The following is a 16,481-nucleotide window of genomic DNA, read 5'->3' on the forward strand; positions in this document are numbered from 1 at the left end:
TTCACCTAAATTTAACCTAAATTTTGCTCAATTTTTGCTTGATTTTAAAGGTTAAAAACAAAAAAGTTTCTCAAATATTATTCACCATGTTTTGGTCTTGTCAATGAACTCTGAGCCACGCCCAGACCCAGACATTTTTATCAACTTTATTAAACACAACCAAAATTTCAAAAATGCAGAATTTAAAACTATGGAAAACACACGATATTGCATCATGTGTCAGAATCAAACACTTCAAGAGCTGAACCCTATAAAATTAAATACATAGATCACGTATCGTCAAAATTTAAAAATAAAACTTCGTTTAGCGTATTTCATTTAGCACGACCCATATATATATATATATATATATATATATATATATATATATATATATATATATATATATATATATATATATATATATATATATATATATATGAAGAAAGGAGTTTTACAAGTGTTTGAATGCTCGACCAAATTAATCACAAGATATACTTGTACCTTTTTAAATACAAGACCTGCCGAAAAGGGAAAAATTGGTACAATGTCGTGGGTTTCCCCACAAAAAGATCGATTAAGGGCAGAAACTCCCAACACGAGCAAGTCATGGATATTCACCACCATCAACTACTAATTTTTTGCTGACTTCTCCTCTATCATTTCATCCGTGACTAAAATGATCAAATGTAAACCACGACAAGCATGAATTTTGGCATTTGACTTCTCCCATATACGTCCTCACAGAGCTTGGTCAAGAACACATTGTGCACACAGAAAGACATAGGGGTTAACTTGCCCGAGAGCATTTTTGTTTCTTTGGTGAAAAAATATACATATCCATGTAATAGGAAAGGAAACAACACGTGTACACACACATGCATGAACGCACATTCTCATCTTTCAATGCAATTCCAAACCCACCTATGTTGAGTTAGATGTCCATGGTATTTGCAAAACAACTGACAAAACAACCAAGAATCTTGCACCAGAGAATAGGCAAACATCCTTGATGCTTTTAGACTTCTGATCTAAGAAGTGGAGTCGTGTTTCCATCTTCCACCCTTGAAGAGTACTGCACTGGAAATAGCGCTGGATCACGATAAGCAGTGGCAAGTTTGTCAAAGAAATCATCCATCATTACGCTGTTCTGTGCTTCCCGGTCTTTCTTTATCAAGCTCTATCAAAACAAATGGATTGACATTATTCAACAGCGAAAAAAAAGAGTTGTTTTGGAGAGTGAAGAAACCATCATAGAGAAAAAAAGGTAAGAGGTTAAAAAAGAAATCAATTATTTAGAATCTGAAGAGTACTACATGTGGGCTCAACTGCTGTACAGGTTGACGTACAGGACACTAGAAAACTTTTGATGCATAACAAAATTAACCGAGCCTTATTCTAAAAGAAAAAAAGCCAAAATTAAACCGAGCCTTGTCAAGGCCATCAAATGGCAAGCACAACGTGTCATCAAACGAGCATCCAATGAAAGTTCACTCAGATGTCAAGTCACCGACATGGAGCATTGAGAACAGAAACAGTGCCGAGGAAGTCATCAAAGCAAATCAAGTCAAAGGTGGCAGGTTGGGCTAACAAGAGGATAGATCAAGGATGGGAAAGGAATAGTGGAAGGACCATGTAGACTAACATGCAGGGAAGGAACATTTATAGGAAGACATACAAATGTCTCTGGATCTCCCATGTGCAAGTTGTTTTGATCTAATCCAACCTTATGGATGGAAGTTCAAAATAGTGGGAACTGGCTTTTGGATCATGTTTTTTCGATGAAAAAACACGATTTTATGACCCGGAAAAGTATTGCACATTGTAGGCTATCGATTTTTCAAGCCTTATAAAATCCTGCCTACATGTCGTAATCAGATGATTCAAGAGCCAATTACCACTAAGTGAAGCATGATATCAAATCTACAAGGTTAGTTTCATGAAAAACAACCAAAAAATGAAAAAACAAAGAGGCATTTGTACCTCATGTCGCCATTACCAAATATATACTTATCATACAACTTAACAGGACCATCCCCCTTCTCTCTCTCGATATATATATGCATGCTGTATCAATTCAATCTGTCTACGTAGAATCAAGGATCAGACATTGGATCATTTTTTTTGTACAACACAATTTTTTGAGTCAAAAAGTTTTGATACATTGTAGGCTGTTGATGTTGAAGCCCTTGAAAAACCTGTTTTCTACTACATTAACCTTGTAGATCACCTGTAGGGTCTGATATACAAAAAAATTGAAACAATAATGGGAAAAAGTTTATTTCTACTCGGTAGTTTGTACCTTCATTAGTACCAAATATTTTCCTGTGTGGCGTGTCTGTGTAACAATGTTGTGTCCATATTTATACCAAGCATTCACATTCTCAGGTTGGAAGGTGCTTTTTATTTTGCTGCTGCTTAATTTCATTTACAATCTCATGAGTTGTTTCTTCCTGAAAATCTCCAATCAATTCAATACTCATCTATGACTGATACAACTCCACATTGATGTGGTTTGTCGTGTTTTCTACAAGGGTTCTTATCATTATGCACATAGCAAACATACCCAAATACTTCCTGTATCTTATAATTAGGGTGCTTGATGCCAAACATTAAATATAATGCTTCTTTCCTAAAGAGTAGCGGAGATTCCACTTAAACACATAATTGGCAGAGTATTCTTTACCATATAGCAATGTTTTCCCAACAATACCATTTTGGTGATGTGTCCATAAACAACACATTTGATGATTAATTCTTTTTTAATTTAGGAAATCATTTGGAAATGGTTCACCACCACCATTGATTTAAGAGCGAAGACTCAAAGTAGAAAATTTATCCTTTTAGTGCTTTTATCCCCTCTTGTTTTGTGCGTGTATATTTCATGCAGAGGGGAATTATCATGGATAATAAAGAAGAAACTGGTATGAAGCACAGTGAAATGTTGTAATATCGTGTATTTTCACACTTAGTCATTGGCTAAGTATAGAGGAAAAATCGATAGATTCGCGATTTTAGGCCGATGCTTTTGAGTCTGGGCCAAGCCCAGGTCTCATCGACAAGGCCTAAATGAGCCACTTAAAACATGAGAAAAAGTTTTATTTTCAACCTTTAAATTCAAGCAAAATTCAGGTTATTTTCGGCTGAATTTCATAAGCGAAATTTGAGTTATATATCGTTGGATGCGTCTCGAAATTCTAAGCGTAACAATATATTACGTTTATGAATTCAGGCTACGGTTGGCTCGAAAATCTCGTTTTTCCAAAAAATGACTGTCTCGACGGGTCCGAATTTGGATCGGACTGGATCCAATGCATTTGATCCAAATTAATATGGATCTGGACTCTGTCCAAGACCCATGTTAATCTAAAAATTGATCCAGCCCAAGATCCAATTGGGGTTTGGAAATGGATTTGGATTTTGGATATGAATCCTGATCTAAAACCCATATCCAACATAAATCTAGATTTAAATTCACTTTTATATTTAAATTAAAGTTAATTTAGAGTTAAAAATACTCCCAGAGGGATAAGGTACCCTCTGAAAGTTTCTAGATATTTAATTTTTAATAATTAATTAATTAATTTTAATTAATTCCGAATTTTAATTTTTATGGTTATTTAGGACTCCTTGATAGCGTCCTTATATATGCTTAAGTAGGATAAAGAAGGTTTTAGAAAGTCTATTTAAAATGGAAACTTTGAAAAGTCAACCTAAAAAGAGTTTTTAAAATTTTTGAAAAAAGGAGAGTGAGAGTCCTAAAGAGGGAAGGCTATCAGTATAACAGGAAGAAAATCCATTATCTAACATTGCATTGTTAAATCTGTCATACCAAGCTTTGTGAGCTTGTTTTAAACAATAGAGAGCTTTCCGAAGGCGAAGAACTTTATCTTTAGGAATTTTCATGCCCGGAGGGGCATCCATATACATTTCTTCATTAAGATCACCATTTAAAAAATATTTTTTACATCTATTTGAAAAATGTTTCATTTTTTAATAGACGCAATAGTGATAAGGCATCTGACTGTAACCATTCGGGCTACGGGAGCAAATGTCTCTTCATAGTTAGTGTCGTATTCTTGGCCATACCCTTTCGCGACTAAGAGAGCTTTATACCTCTCTAGAGATCCATCGCTCTTAGTCTTGACTTTAAAAACTCAACGACAACCTATAGTTTTCTTTCTAACAGGTAGAGTTTGAAATTCCCATGTCTCAACTTTCCTAAGAGCTTTGAGTTCATTTTCCATAGCTTCTTGCCATTCAACACATTTTTTGGCTTCCTCGAAGTTTCTTGGTTCAAAATAAGAATAAATGGCACTAAGACAAGCCCTATATTTAGGCGAAAAATAGTCAAAAGAGACAAATCACAATGTAGGTCTACTATTTCTTTCAGATCGTCTGTGATCGTAAGCGAGAATAGACTCACCATATTGCTCAATAGCACTTCTGAAAGTATCTCGATTTCTACATGAATAGGTTATTGGGTCATTTGAGGTTCTATCTCCTTGAATATTGGGTGAGTTAGATTCATCAATATTTACTTCATCATCATGATTTGATGATATTTCATCATCTCTAGACATATCATCGCTAGATAGTAGGTCAAATAAGAAAGAATAATCAACATTTTCGTGGTGAGAATCATTTCTTTCGATGCCACTCTCATTTTTAAAAAATGTAACATTTCTTGAGACATATAATTTATCATTTCTAGGATCGTAACATCGAAACCCTTTTTGAGTTTTAAAATATCCAAGAAAAGCGCAGGGAATAGCCTTGGGAGAAAGTTTATCATTCTTATCTGTAAGAATAAAACATTTGCAACCAAAGACTTTAATATGTTATAATCAAGTTTCATTTTATATAGTACTTCAAAGGGAGAGATTTTACCCAAATTCCAAAATGGTAAACGATTTCTAAGGTACACAGAAGCAAGAGCCGCCTCAGCCTAAAAGTTTTTATGAATATTTTGGGATATAAGAAGAGTTCGAGTAGTTTCAATGATATATCTATGTTTTCTTTCCGCCAACCATTTTGTTGAGGGGTTTCAGGACAAGACCTTTGATGAACAATTATATTATCTTCAAGATACTTCTTGAATTCATTAGAGAGATATTCTCCTCCAGAATCACTTCTGAATATCTTTAGGTTGTTAAATTGATTCTTAACCATCGCATGAAATGATTTAAAACATGAAAAAACTTCATGTTTATGTCTAAGGAAATAAATCTAAGAATACCTAGAAAAATCATCCACAAAAATCACATAATAAGAAAACCCTCAATTTGAAACAACTGGTGCCAGTCCCCAAACATCCGAATGAACGATTTTGAAGGGTTCAAAAGTAAACATGGATCTTTGTTCAAAAGGCATACTTCTCATTTTTCCAAGAATACAGTCATTACAAGAGAATATATTTTTACAAAGATTTTTAGCAAAATATAAAAAAGATAACTTAGTGATATTGGGATGACAAAGTCTTTTATGTCAAACATTTATATCCTTATGTCGAACAACATTACAAAAAGAATTTTCTGAAACATGAAGAGAGTCAATATAGTATAAGTCTCCCTTCCTAGAGCCTTCCCCAATCAATTTCCCAGACCAGCGATCCTGTATTAAACATTTATCAGAAGAAAATTTAATATCACAACCATGGTTCGAGAGTTGAGAAACAGAAAGAAGGTTCAAATTTAGTTTAGCTATAAATCTAATTTTGGGAATAAAAAAATCTTGAGTTTCAAAATTACCTACGCCTTTAATTTCAAGAGAATTCCCATCCATAGTAGAAACAAAAGATGGGAAAATATTTTTTGAATATTCGGAAAGAGAATACATGTTTAGGGACATATAAAAAGACGCACCCGAATCCAAAAGCCAAGAGGTTTTACCTGGAGGAGAGAAAGTGGACACAACAACTCATGAAATGGCTCCCATGAGAAGAGGTTGGAGAGCTTCCATAATTTGGTTAAGCGAAAGAGATCCACTCAAAGAAGTCTGCTCATTTTGCGGTTGAGCAATGGTAGCCAAGGCAAGGAGTTTCTTTCACTTGGGACATATAGGTTTGATATTCAAAAGATGGGAAAATATTTTTTGAATATTCGGAAAGAGAATACATATTTGGGGACATATGAAAAGACGCACCCGAATCCAAAAGCCAAGAGGTTTTACCTGAAGGAGAGAAGGTGGACACAACAACTCCTAAAATGGCTCCCTTGAGAAGAGGTTGGAGAGCTTCCATAATTTGGTTAAGAGAAAGAGATCCACTCAAAGAAGTCTCCTCTTTTTGCGGTTGAGCAATGGTAGCCATAGCAAGGAGTTTCTTCCACTTGGGACATATAGGTTTGATATGCCCCGGTTCATTACAAAAATGACAAACAAGCTTACTATAATCCTTCTTTCCTCCTTGTCTACTATTTCCTCCTTGATTCTTAAAATGAGGAGGCCGATAGGCCCTTAGATTATTTTCGGGTCTAGATACCGCATTGACCCCATCAATATCTTCAGAGTTAGAAGGAATCGCAAGTACATTTGACCCTTGCTTACTTATACCCATACGGGTTTTTTTCCCACTAAGTTTGGTAAGAACAACCTCAAGAGAAGGGGGAGAGTAAGAGCCTTTGTAAAATCCATGTTAAAAAAAAAAAAATACCGGACCCGGGTCGGGTTGGTGAAATGAAATGGGGATCTTCGAAACACGAGCTTAGATTAACAAGGGCAAGTGTCAAGAATGACACTAAAGCATAACCCTTAAAAAGGGTATAACTGGAAACAAAATAAAAATAAAAATGTATTCTTTATTGATATGAAAAACCAATTGCTTAAGAAGCATTGGAATAAAATACAAGAGGGGCTGCACCCCGTTATATACACAGCTGAAAGAAGACTCAATAGAGCTGTTGGACACAGTCCAACAGCTCTATTTAGAGCTGTTGGAATGTGTCAGTCCAACAGCTCTATTGCTAGTCAAGTCTGGACAGGACTTGACTAGCAATAGTCATTCTAGTTCAAACTAAACTAGATGACATAAAGACAAAAAATAAAAATAAAGGAAAAAAATTACAGAAAAGAAAGAAATGAAAAATGTATTTATATATATATAATAATATAATATTATTATATATACATATGTGTACAATTTTACATTTTAACACTCCCCCTCAAACTTATGGTACAATGAGCGAAAGTTTGTCTACGAGAAAGTGAAATCGGGGAGCAGCGAGAGGCTTTGTAAAGAAGTCTGCTAACTGATATTCTGAAGTGACATATGGCAGATCAATTATCCCGTGTAGATATTCCTCTCTGACGTAGTGACAATCCATTTCGATGTGTTTGGTGCGTTCGTGGAATGTTCTGTTACTGGCAATGTAGATCGCACTTTTGTTGTCACAACACATTTGTGAAGCCTTTGTTGCTTCAGCTCTCATGTCAGCAAGCAGTCGTCGGAGCCAAACTACTTCCATGGTCGTGGTTGCCATGGCTCTGTATTCAGCTTCGGTGGATGAGAGAGATACCTTCTGCTGCTTTTTACACCTCCACGAGATCAATGATTCCCCTAAAAAGACACAAAAGCCAGTGGTTGGGTGTCTGTTATTGGGATCACCTCCCCAATCAGCATCAGTATATGCAATTAAATCAAGAGAAGAGGAGGAAGATAAGAAAAATCCTCGTGAAAGAGAGGACTTGATGTATCTGATAATACGCATGACTGCTCCCATATGAACAAAAGTAGGAGCATGTTGAAATTGACTTGCTGTATGAACAACATATGCTATATCTGGTCTGGTAATGGATAGATAGGAAAGTACCCCGACAAGCTGTCTGTAAGGTGTAGGGTCTGCAAGAAGTTCTCCATCATCAATCTTCATTTTAACATTAACAACTTCTGGAGTGTCAACTTTCTTATCATCAGTAATACCAGACCTGAAAACAATATCAAAAGCAAATTTAGTCTGAGATAATAAATATCCTCTAGGAGAATAAGCAACTTCAATCCCTAAAAAATATCTCAACAAGCCCAAATCAGTCATTTCAAAATGAGATTTAAGAAGTGTTTTGATTGTTTCAACTCCCTGTTTATCGCTTCCGGTGATAATCATATCATCCACATAGAGAAGAAGCACAATGATCCCTGCATCAGAATTCTTAATAAACAAAGCAATAAACAAAGCAGTGTCAGTTAAACAGAATTGAAAACCAATATCAATCATAACACGACTAAACCTATCATACCAAGCTTTTGGTGCTTGTTTAAGTCCATAAAGAGCTTTTTCTAAGCGAAGGACTTTAGCCTTAGGAATACTTAGACCAGGAGGGGGTTCCATGTATACTTCTTCAACTAGTTTTCCATTTAAAAAAGCATTTTTGACATCCATTTGAAAAATAGACCATTTTTTGATAGAAGCTAAGGCAATTAAGGTTCGAACAGTAGTCATACGAGCCACCGGAGCAAAGGTTTCTTCATAATCAATCCCATATTCTTGGGCATAACCTTTGGCTACTAAACGGGCTTTATATCTTTCAAGAGTACCATCACTCTTGGTTTTAATTTTATAAACCCATCGACATCCTATAGTTTTCTTCCCTGAAGAAAGATCTTGAATATTCCATGTAGAAGCCTTTTCAAGTGCATCTAATTCAGCTTTCATGGCTTCTATCCATTTGATATCATTTTTTGCTTGAAAATATGTGGATGGTTCTTCATATGAGTGAATTAATGCAATAACTGCCCTATATGTGGATGAGAAAGACTCGTATGATACAAACTTTCCTGGAGGCCTCGAGATTCGGGATGATTGTCTAGTTGGAATGTTAGAATATTTTTCAAGTGCACATGGAGGATTAGACTCTTGTCGCCTGGAATATTGAATACTAGTATCTCTATGAACTTCTTCATTTTCAACATTAAGATCAATAATTCTTTGATCATCATCAAAGTTACAATCAAAGTCATATTCATCAGATGTTGATATTAGATCTAGCAAAAAGGAGTACTCAGTGACGTCTTTTAATTTTCTAAAATCAAAGAAGCTCTCCTTTTCAAGAAAGGAAACATTTCTAGACACATATAGTTTATTATTTTTGAAGTCAAAACATCTATAACCTTTCTGATTTTCAGCATATCCTAAAAAGGCACAAGGAATCGCACGAGGGGAAAGTTTATCATTTTTGTCAGTAAATATGAAACATTTGCACCCAAATATTCTTAGTCTAGAGTAGTCTAGAGAAATGTTCATAAGTTTTTCAATGGGAGTGATATTTTGTAACGAAGAAGATGGCATCCTATTAATGAGATAGGTGGCAGTTAAGGCAGCTTCTGCCCAAAAGTCTTTCGGGACTTGATTTGCTATTAATAAAGTCCTAGTGGTTTCTATAATATGACGATGTTTTCGTTCTGCCAGTCCATTTTGTTGAGGTGTATAAGGACAAGATCTTTGATGTGTGATGCCATGCAATTTAAGATAATTTTGAAAATCTGTGGATAAAAACTCTCCCCCTGAATCTGTGCGAAAAATAGTAATATCATTTTGAAACTTGTTTTTAACCATATTATGAAAAGTTTGAAAGTATGAAAATACTTCAGACTTATGTTTGAGAAAGTACATCCACGTATGTCGGGAGAAATCATCAACAAAAATAACATAGTAAACAAATCCTCCTTTAGAAATTACTGGTGCAGGACCCCAAACATCCGAGTGTATTAATTCAAGTGGTCTTGAAGAGAAAAAGGTTCTGTTCTGAAATGATAATCTTTTCATTTTGCCGAGAATACAATCTTTACAATCAAATGATTCAGAGTTACAAAATTTCCCTAGATTTGGAAAATGTTGGATTTTGGCTATATGTGGGTGACCAAGTCTCTTATGCCACAGTTCCAACTCTATTTTTTGAATATTATAACAAAAAGCTTTCTTCGGCATTTCCAAAAAATCCATGTAATAGAGTCCTCCTTCTCTATGGCCTTCCCCAATCAGCTTGCCTGACTGGCGATCCTGTACCCAACAACCATGAGAAGAAAAAGAAATATTACACCCATAATCAGAAATTTGAGATACAGATAAAAGATTTAAATTTAATTTGGGAACATGTCTAATTTCTGGAATAGAAAATTTCTTTGTTTTATAAATTTTTTTAAAATTTCTTATTCCTTCTATTTCAAGAGAAGTCCCATCAGCAGTAAAGACCTTTGACACACTTGTTTTATTTTTAACACATTTGGATAGACTTTGATTATTTGGGGTCATATGAAAAGATGCACCAGAGTCAAGAAGCCAAGAAATTTTACATAGATCAGAAAAAGATGAGGCTGCGGCGCCGGTTGAAGCTTCAGATGAGGAAGAGGCACCTTTGATGAGAGGCTGAAGAATCTCCATTAGTTGGTCCAGGGAAACTGGTGCATCCTGATCTTTAGGCTCCGATCCAGCAATTGCAACTCTTTTTTCTCTCAGCTCCTTAAGTTTGGGACATTGTGGCCTGTAGTGTCCCGGTTCATGACAGTGATGACAAATAACTTTCTTCTTATCATAGTCACCATTTTGTCGGTTAAAGTGAGGAGGCCTATATGATCGAACATGATTCCCTGGTCTAGACACGGCTAAAACAGAATCATCTTCAATTTTTAAAGAACCTTTCCGGAGACGATTTTCTTTCATTGTTAACTCTTCAATAGTTTCAACAATAGAACGAAATTTTCCCCGGTGAAGTAGGGCCGATTTAGTGGTTTCAAATTCCGGCCTTAATCCAGTGATAAACTGGTAAAAATGTTCAGCATCGAGTTGTTTCTGACGAAGCTCGATGTCTTCGGCACAATGCCACTTTGGTTCTAAAAGGAAAAGTTCTTCCCAAAGTTCGGACAACCCATTGTAATATTCACGAATAGTTTTGTCTCTTTGTGTTATCATTCGAACTTTTTCTTGGAGGTTGCACACATGTGCAATATCTTTAAGGGAATACATATTCTTAAGGTATTCCCATGCCTTATCGGCATGATCAAATTTGGCAAGACTTGAGCATTTTTTAATGTCAACGCTATTGATAAGCCATGACATTATCTTCGCATGAGATATTCTCCATTCTTTCCATTTCTTCTCGTATGAGGCAATAGCCTTGATTTTCTCTTCTTCCGATAGAGGGACCTCTTTATCTCCCTCCTTTTTAGTAAGAGATAGCTTAGGTTCCGAATCGGAATCATCCACAATCCCTCATAAGCCTTTTCCCCATATATGGTGCTTCATGATTGAAGCCCATGTTACATAGTTCGTATCGCTTAGTTTCATAGGCATGATGGTGACTTTATCATTGTCATCCATCAATTACAAGGAGAGAAAGAATAGGGATAGAAGAGAAATAAGAAGGAAAATGAAAAAGAAAGAAGGAAAAAAACAATACAACAAGATGTGAAATCTTCTCTAATGAAGTGATAAAACACTTCTCTTCAAGTGGCGAACACTTTTGCAAACGGGCACGGAAACCGAGGCAGCTTTTCCTCAAGAATTAGTACTTCCGCGGCTCTGATACCATGAAATGAAATGGTGATCTTCGAAACACGAGCTTAGATTAACAAGGGCAAGTGTCAAGAATGACACTAAAGCATAACCCTTAAAAAGGGTATAACTGGAAACAAAATAAAAATAAAAATGTATTCTTTATTGATATAAAAAACCAATTGCTTAAGAAGCATTGGAATAAAATACAAGAGGGGCTGCACCCCTTTATATACACAGCTGAAAGAAGACTCAATAGAGCTGTTGGACACAATCCAACAGCTCTATTTAGAGCTGTTGGAATGTGTCAGTCCAACAACTCTATTAAGAGCCAACAGCTCTATTAAGAGTTGTTGGAATGTGTCAGTCCAACAACTCTATTGCTAGTCAAGTCTGGACAGGACTTGACTAGCAACAGTCATTCTATTTCAAACTGAACTAGATGACATAAAGACAAAAAATAAAAATAAAGGAAAAAAATTACATAAAAGAAAGAAATGAAAAATGTATTTATATATATATATATATAATAATATAATATTATTATATATACATATGTGTACAGTTTTACATTTTAACAGTCGGGACCCAACCCAGGCCCGCCCTCGTTGGGGTTTTAAAAACCCGACGCAGGGTGAGGGTTTTAAAACAAAACCCTCCCCTATGCGTCGCACCTCACCCGCGCTGCTCCAACCCCTCGGCAGATAAGGGAAACCCTTGAGGGTTTCCCCGATTTTCGCCCCCCCCACAAGCTCTTTAAAAGCATCGCAAGAGGGCAGAGGGGGCATGCCTCCCTCTCGAGCCTCCTCCTCGCATCGACGCCCCTGCAAACCGCGACGCCACCTCTGTCTCTCGTCTCTCCCCCTCTGCATCTCTTCTCTCCCCGACTCCATCTCTCTCTCGTCGTTGACGCCGGAGAGCTCCTCTCTGTCGAGGCAGCCCGACGACCTCCCTCTCTTCGGCAGCCCCAGGTAAGCCTCCTACCCCTTCCCCTCTCCCGACAACCGCAGGCAGGGAACAAAGGCCCCTGCGTCTCTCTCTCTCTCTGCTTACCTTCCGACAAAGGCCATCGGCCCCTGCCCCTCTTCTTTTAAAACCCAGCAAGGGCCGATGGCCCCTGCCATTTTTTGTCAAAGACCGACAGGGGCCTTTGGCCCCTGCCCTCCTCCTCTTTTAAAGACCAACAGGGGCCGATGGCCCCTGCCTTTTTTCTCCATGAAATGGCCCCTGCCTCCTCTTTTGAAAGCCGCAGGGGGCCTTTGGCCCCTGCGCTCCCTCTCTCTGCTCATTTTTCCGGCAGGGGCCATCGGCCCCTGCAATTTCTCTTTTTGGTAGGGGCCGAAGGCCCCTGCCCTTCCTTTAAAGCCAGCAGGAGCCTTCGGCTCCTGCCTCCCTTTTTTGGAAACCCAGCAGGGGCCGATGGCCCCTGCCCCTCTCTTAGTCGTCTGGTAGGGGCCGATGGCCCCTGCCCTTCTTTAAATATCCGGTAGGGGCCGATGGCCCCTGCACCTGTTTCCTTTGGCGGCATGGGTCATTGGACCCTACCCCATTCCGTTTCAGGTCAGCAAGGACCGTTGATCCCTGCCTTGTTTTGCAGAGAAGCCGAGACCCCAGTCCTTTGTTGTCGTTTTCCCTATTCATTTAAATGCATACTAATAACGTACCTTTGCAGCTTACGCAACAAGCCCCGTTCGTGCTCCGCGGCCTGACCCTCGTATTATCCTCACGCGTAGGCGTATGCAGCTACACAACATTCTGAGGTAGGGTAAAGTCGCACAAAGGACAATAAATGAACCTATTTAAGTTGAAATAATTAAGATGCCCATGCTAGATATGCTTAGATTTATATTGCTTCTGCATTGCATATTTTCTTGTCTGCATATTTATGAGTCGATGTATAACTTTACTCTTTGAGTATTAATTTGCGTATCTGCTTATGTGGTTGAAGGTGGTTTCGTACTTTTTGCAATACTTATGCCCTTAATTGCTTGCATATATACTTGCCTGCACGTTCCTATGGGTCGATGTACAATTTCATTCTTCGATCATTATTTTGCATAGTTGCTTATGAGTTGAGGTGTGGTTTCGTATTTCTTGAAATACATATGCCCTTGTTTGCTTGCATCCATTTTTGCCTGCACGTTTCCTTTGAGTGAAGTACGACTTCGTGTCTCGTGTATTACTTATGACCTTATGTGTTTGCCTATCTAAGTGGTCAAGGTATGGTTTTGGTACCTCGTGTGTTACTTATGTGCTTTTCGCTCGATGTGCGGCATTGCAAATCGATAGTTGTTTGTTGTTATGTTATAATCTCCATATGCTCACACTTATGGTAAATATGTACTTACATAAATGTAGTCTTGTGCCTAACCTGATTTCAGTTGTTTTCAAAACACTAGAAGTTGCGTTTGTGCGCTATAGTTCTTTTAAAGAAGATTTCCTTCTGCAAACCAATTGTTCTTCAAAATGCACAACTTTTGCAAAGTTAAGTTTTAAGTCCTGTCGGATTGCGAAGTCACATTTGGGCCCTCTCAGGTCCACACACTTGGGAGAAATATTTTATAACCCCGATCCAAGTTGCGACCCAATTCGAATAACCCCGATCATATCGAAAAACCTTTCAAAGATTTAAAGTTTTCACTTTTAAAAGCGACAGCGGAAGACATTTAGAAATGAGCACAAGTCAACAATCCTGCGTACGTTAGCTGAAAAACCAGCATTCACATGAACAACTACGTAAAAGGAATTAAGAAAATAATGTAATAGATTATTAATAAAATCTGCAATTTATTACAAAATGAGCAATTTCCCAAAGTTCAATAATCTAAAGAAAAACTCCAAAACTCAAAGCCAAGACGCCAACAGAAAGAAGAGAAATCTTGAGCCATGTTGCACCACGCCATCGGCCGCATGTGAATTCCTACTCATCACCTGCCTATAAAATGGGTCAGTTTCACAACAAACCAGTAGGTGCACGAATAGATAAGTAGAATAAAATAAGACAGGACATTCATGAGATAAGCAGTTTATTGTATTAAAACAACAAATACAATTGTAATCTATTCTAACAAGTGTAACATATGCAAGGAGCTATTGTTTGAAACATTTCAAGCAGTGTAACTCTCAATCATCTACAACTATTTAAAAAGATATCCTTTAAGTTCTGATATTAACTGGCATGTGGGTACGCACAGGCACGAAATGTAGAAACAGCCGAGATCGATCCGGGGGTTTATTATGTCAGGTGTTTTCATTAACCCGGATGGCTGACTGAGTCCGCTCCTAAGGGGACGGTCAGTGACCAAGAGAGTAAATCCCCAAAGGCATTCGTAGCCCATTGGTGCATCCAACTTCTGCAGAAGTACCTGGGAGTCACCACTTAGGATAATTTATGGTAATCTCAATTCTCCTAACTCTGATGACTGGGGAAACCGAGTCTTTTGCCCGTGGGGTGGTTGTTAACAACCTGTCCATCAGAGTTTTTGTACCATCCATACTCTCCCTTGATGAACCGTGAAGGTCGAATGGGTACGACGAGGGTTTCTTAACCGTCGCCCCATTCTACATGCTCTGGTCTAATAGACCCACTCGAGCATCTTGCCTGTGAGGGCGAGTTGTCACCATTATGTGATCTCAGCATTGTGCTAAATGCATGCATCGAGGTTGCTACAACCTCATCATCCAAACATCGTACCACACATGGAACATACTTGTTCAAAAGTACGGGCGTACCTTCCTAAAGGTACGACTACGATGAGAGGACAACAATTAATGTCTTATGATTCTTTTAGTTCATACATGACATGTATTGTGCTTTGAGCAATTGGCCTGTGGAGGCCGACATTATCTCATTGATATCTATAAGGAGTTGATTGCTCACTTAAGGGTACTTCATTACCTCTCGTAAAACTTATACCGTACCTGTCTTAAGGTCCGGTTACAGTAGCAATTGTCGTGGGTTTCTCTCTAGAAATGAGTCTACCCAAAGAGTTTTACATTAAGCATGTAATTTCAAACGAATAAGGATGAGGAAACGCAAAGCAGACAATCACAAGTTAAGTAATCCCACAGGTAAGCATGTATGCCAAATAAACTATTCTATCACAGAATCCTTATATTTTATTTAATTCATACAAACTCTTCGTGCGACTTTCCCCTACCTCGGGATGTCGTGCAGCTGTGTGCGTCTACGAGTGTAGATGATACGAGGCTCAAACCGCAGAGCTAGAGCGGGGTTCGATGCGAAGTCTGTAAAGTGTGAGAGTTATTATGACGTAGTTGTCGAAAAGAACAAAAGGGCAATGGTAGGACCTGCCCTGTCGGCGGAATCTGATGAGTGGCAGGGTCAAGGCTCCTGCTTAACAAAAAAAGAAATAGAACGGCAATGGCTCAAGACCTCTGCCCGAGCAAACGGCAACCAGCAGGGGCATCGGCCCCTGCCTGACCAAACGACGAATGACAAGACAGCGGATGGCAGGGGCATCAGTCCCTGCCAGACAAAGCAGCGAATGGCAGGGCTTTGGACCCTGCCCGACAAGCAGTGAATGGCAGGGGCCTCGGCCCCTATCAGACACAACAGCCAACGACAGGGGCCTCGGCCCCTGCCTCACAAGAGTAACAAATGGCAGGGACTTCGGTCCCTGCCTGACAAAGCTGGATGACAGGGGCCTCAACCCCTACAACCCAATGAATGGTAGGGGCCTCAGTCCCTGCCAGACAAAACGACAATCGGTAGGGGTTGCGGCCCCTGCCTAACCCAACAAGGAAATGGCAAGGGCGAGGCCCCTGCCCGAAGAACGAATAATGGTCACAAGCGGCCGATGGCGTGGTGCAACATGGCTCAAGATTTCTCTTCTTTCGGCTGGCGTCTTGGCTATTAGTTTTGGAGTTTTTCTTTAGATTATTGAACTTTGGGAAATTGCTCATTTTGTAATAAACTGCAGATTTTATTAATAATCTATTACATTATTTTCTCAATTCTTTTTACGTAGTTGTTCATGTGAATGATGGTTTTTCAGC

General features: G+C 38.4%; 1 protein-coding gene across 3 annotated transcripts in view; it reads right to left on the reverse strand.

Annotated features, from left to right (window-relative positions):
* Nucleotides 1–662: 662 nt before the first annotated feature.
* LOC149848900 (hyperosmolality-gated Ca2+ permeable channel 2.3-like) overlaps nt 663–16,481 on the reverse strand; it is a 177,545-nt gene continuing 161,726 nt past the window's right edge. For all 3 annotated transcript variants that reach the window (XM_089997943.1, XM_089997926.1, XM_089997934.1), the window contains one exon: nt 663–1,159. In XM_089997943.1, coding sequence (XP_089854069.1) covers nt 998–1,159 — 162 coding nt within the window. In that variant the 3' untranslated portion in view covers nt 663–997. The remainder of the gene's footprint in view (nt 1,160–16,481) is intronic.

The sequence above is a fragment of the Nuphar pumila genome, chromosome 1, assembly GCF_984573655.1.
Source record: "Nuphar pumila chromosome 1, dmNupPumi1.hap1.1, whole genome shotgun sequence".
NCBI lineage: Eukaryota > Viridiplantae > Streptophyta > Magnoliopsida > Nymphaeales > Nymphaeaceae > Nuphar > Nuphar pumila.